The sequence below is a fragment of the Eimeria mitis genome, genomic scaffold (assembly GCF_000499745.2).
Source record: "Eimeria mitis Houghton genomic scaffold, Emh_scaff341, whole genome shotgun sequence".
NCBI classification, from domain to species: Eukaryota; Apicomplexa; class Conoidasida; order Eucoccidiorida; family Eimeriidae; genus Eimeria; species Eimeria mitis.
The window spans coordinates 17583-21354 of NW_013571753.1; the positions used below are offsets into that span (position 1 = coordinate 17583).

Sequence of the window (3772 nt, forward strand, 5' to 3'; positions counted from 1 at the left end):
GTACAGCTGCGTGATAGGCCGAGGGATTAACGCCCGGGTAGGCCGTGCTGGGGCTACTCCTTGCGTCGCGATTTGAAATTCGGCTAGAGCAGCTGGGAAGCAAAGGTTGTGCGCCATCCGGGCTTCTCCCCTACACGCGAGTACAGACACCGCACAACCAGAAACCCTCTAGAGCCATCAGGCAGTCCAAAGTGTTTCAGTAGCCTTTTGAACCGTACAATGCGAAGTCACCAGCAACTCCTGCAACGGTGAGGGGAACTGACGAGGCAGGCATGAGGCACACGGAAGACCGGTGGAAGCAGCGGCTCTGCTGACGAGACGAAGGACTTATTGCGACTGAGAAATAAAAGATGAAAACTGCAAAGTATCTGAATTCGTGCTTTTGAAACAACACACCAGTCGCTGTCTTCCATGATGCCTCATCACCACCAACCTCCGCTCGCGCGACCTCGCCGGGGGGCCCCGGTAGCATGAGCCCGTTGGGCCCCTCACGGAATCCCTCAGTAGGGCGTGCGCAGCTTCCGGATTATTCATAGAATTTCTTAGAGTTGTACACTTTGCAACACTCGGATGTATTCATTGCTTGCAATCTTACTCTTGGTCTAGGTGTCGTGCTTGCGTTTCTTCCTCAACTCAGTAGGGCTGCACATGTTCGGAAACAATGGAGTTGCAGTCTCGTCACCAGATGGAAACTTCGGTGTGGAGAAGCAATAAACAGCAACGTGATTTAGATCAATAGATTGCATACAATACGGAAGAAGACTGGGAGACGTTCCGCATCCTTTGCGTAGGTTCATCGCGTTCGGGTCCCATCATGAATAACCGCTTGCCGGGGCCGTGGGAATGTCTGCACTAACAGGCTCTGGAAACACTAAAGCGGAAATGCTTCAACATCTCTTACAGAGCGCAGGGGACACAGGGGAGCTTGACATTAGCACTTGCATGCAGACAGTTCGGAAGGGCGATACGTCGGATGATCCACAGCCAGGACGTGACCGTGAAACGGTGTACCGTCCAGGAGCACCTTTCCTTATCCCATCAGCTTTAAGTTGGGAAGATAGACCAAAATTGGCTGCCGGGGCGTCTGGGGCAGCCGCGCTGCTTACTTGCTGCGCGCTGCATCCTTTCGACCTCATCAAGACTCGCATGCAAGGTAATGGAAAATACGAACAGCGACGAATACCAAAACAAGTTTGCAAGCTGCAATGGTGAAATGCATGTGAAGTGATGACGAAGGCGGCCAAAGCGACTGCTTTCCGATCGGGGGTATTGGGCAGTTTATGAGGTCAATGAGCGGCAGATCTCCTTGTTGTTTGTGCGTCTATAGCTGCGCTGAAGAACGTGCATAGACGCATTTACCTGCATGTAATGATGCATCTTGCTTTCTATGCTTTCGTATTTAATATGCAGTTGCTGCAGTCACTGGCGGAGCCATTCCTCTCTACGGTTCGACTCGATCGGCAATAACTCGAATTTACAAACAAGAGGGCCTCAAGGGGCTCTGGAAAGGAGTGGGATTGACAGCTGCAGCCTCTTCTACCTCATGGACATGTTTCAGATACGTGTACGTTCTTTTTTCTTCAAAACTGCTTCTGTCCAGCAACTTTTCTTGAACGCCGCAGTGGAGTTTCAGGAAACTTTCCACTCGAATATGGTGAAATCTCTGTCGGTTTCTAGTACAAAACCTTGTCTAGATTCTCTGCTTATGAGTTAACTTAGGCAATGTTACTCTTGGTTTTTGCGAACGTACTGAAGATGCATTGCCTTCATCGAGCCGTTAGGATGAGTGTTCGGCTTCCTACTTGTGACTGAACAACAAATATCAAATCCTGTTTTGTTTTGTGCATTTGCTTATCTATTCTCTTAGAATAAATGAATGGATAGTTTACGTTTTTGTTTGCTCCCTGCTGCAGTTTCGATCAACTTGGTGCCAGCTTTCCTGTTTGGCGCGAAGCCCTTTGCGGGACCTCGAGCAAAACAAATGAAGTGACGAAGCGGACATCGCTCGACGATGTGGTGTGCATACACCTGAGCTTTCGCCGCCGACAGTGTACTATACCTGAGCGTTCGCCTTGGACATTTTACTCACTCGTGCACAAATTAGCTTCATTTTTGTTTTTTTACTTTCACCGACATCGGTTTCCCGCAATAAAGTCGATATAATAATAGAATACTTCATTACAGCCCAGGATCTTGTCCGTCTCCCGTTGATTTCTTTAGCAGTTGTGCATACAACTTGTTACTTCTGTATACCCTTCTGCATTTCGCGTTTCAGGCAAGTGGCCTCGTCGCCGGCCTTTTCGTCACTTGTCTGACGCACCCGTTGTGGCTCGCCAAGGCGCGAATGGAAATGCAGGCAAAGGAAGCAGAGGTCAGCAGGCGTGGCGTCTGTGTGTGTCGCCTCACTGCAGCCAAGTTGTTAGTTATACGAAGTTCGACTTTTCTCTCTCGTTGACGGTCTTGAAACGATATTACCCTCAGCTGGTGGCAGTAGTGATCTCTAAGCAAACTGCAGAAGAAATCAGTGCAAGAGCTCACACCTAGTTGGCATCTGAGTTTCAACTGAGCACGTGCATGTAGTATCTGCACAGATAGCAGCATATGTGTTCCTATACGGCTTAGCGTACCACCGCCTTATAATTCATAATTTGCTGTTCTCCTCTTCCCTCTGCACCCGTGCATCCCTGCTTGTCTGTGTGTGTAGCCCTCTCCCCCGGCATATGGACTGTTTATTTGAGTTTCTCTGGCTGCCTGTGCAAATTTCTGTGTAATGCATCGCACGTCGGTTTCTTCTTTCTTAGCTGATTCATCTTTTTCATTTCTGTGTTTCTCTCCTGCTGCACTTGCTTGTCTCCCAGACGGTTGATTGAGGTCTGTTTGTGTGGTGCGTCTGCTGCGTCATCGTGCAGGCTTCCGGTTGGCCTCAGTTTCGCAACGGCTTCAGTTGCATAATGAGCACCGCCCGCGGTGGTGTGAGAGAATCTTACAAGGGCATTGGCCCCGCCTTAGCCTTAGTACCGCACGCAGCAATTCAAATTGCAGTTTATGAGCGGCTCAAGCGAAAACAGTAAACAAAACACCGCCCACGGCTATGCGTTCAATATATGTTGACATTAATTCTTTCTGTATGAAAGCTGTGTGCTTTCTATATTGTCCTGTTGGCCACTAACTAGTAGTGAATGGCTCTGTAAAGAAAACAACCGCAGTGTATCTGCAGCTGAATCTTTGTGTGCTTTGCTTTGTGCTGTGTTGCCAGTTGCATGTGCAGTGTTTATCAGTTCTTGCTGTGAGATATCTCTGCTTTGTATTATCTCTGTGTGGGCCCTTAACGGGTTGCTTGCTGTGTTGTCTGTGTGCTGCGCCAGCGTCTTACAAAACTCTTCTTCTTTCTCTGCCGGGCTGCCGGCTGTGTGGGGTGCAATATCCAAGTTCGCTGCACTCACTCTGACCTATCCCCTCCAGGCAAGGACACCGCAGAACACTTGCAGGCTGTTCTATTGCTTTTGTTTTCGTGTTTATGTTTATGTGTGTGTGTGTGAGTGTGTGTGTGTGTGTGTGTGTGTGTGTGTGTGTGTGTGTGTGTGTGTGTGTGTGTGTGTGTGTGTGTNTGTATGTGTGTGTGTGTGTGTGTGTATGTGTGTGTGTGTGTGTGTGTATGTGTGTGTGTGCGTGCATGCACAAGAAACCCTCAGCAGTGTGTGTATGTATGTTGTTGTTAGCTGCATCGAGTCACCACGTTGGGGGCTGAAGGCGAGAGAAAGGCTGTACTGTC

At 49.0% G+C, this 3772-nt stretch overlaps 1 protein-coding gene across 1 annotated transcript; it reads left to right on the forward strand.

The window, feature by feature from the left end:
- Positions 1-843: 843 nt before the first annotated feature.
- Positions 844-3071, forward strand: EMH_0008720 (mitochondrial carrier domain-containing protein, putative; the record flags this gene model as incomplete). Its single annotated transcript, XM_013498430.1, has 4 exons — positions 844-1153; positions 1411-1511; positions 2276-2371; positions 2910-3071. The coding sequence occupies 4 exons, from the start codon at positions 844-846 to the stop codon at positions 3069-3071; spliced, it is 669 nt and encodes a 222-aa protein (XP_013353884.1).
- Positions 3072-3772: the final 701 nt, after the last annotated feature.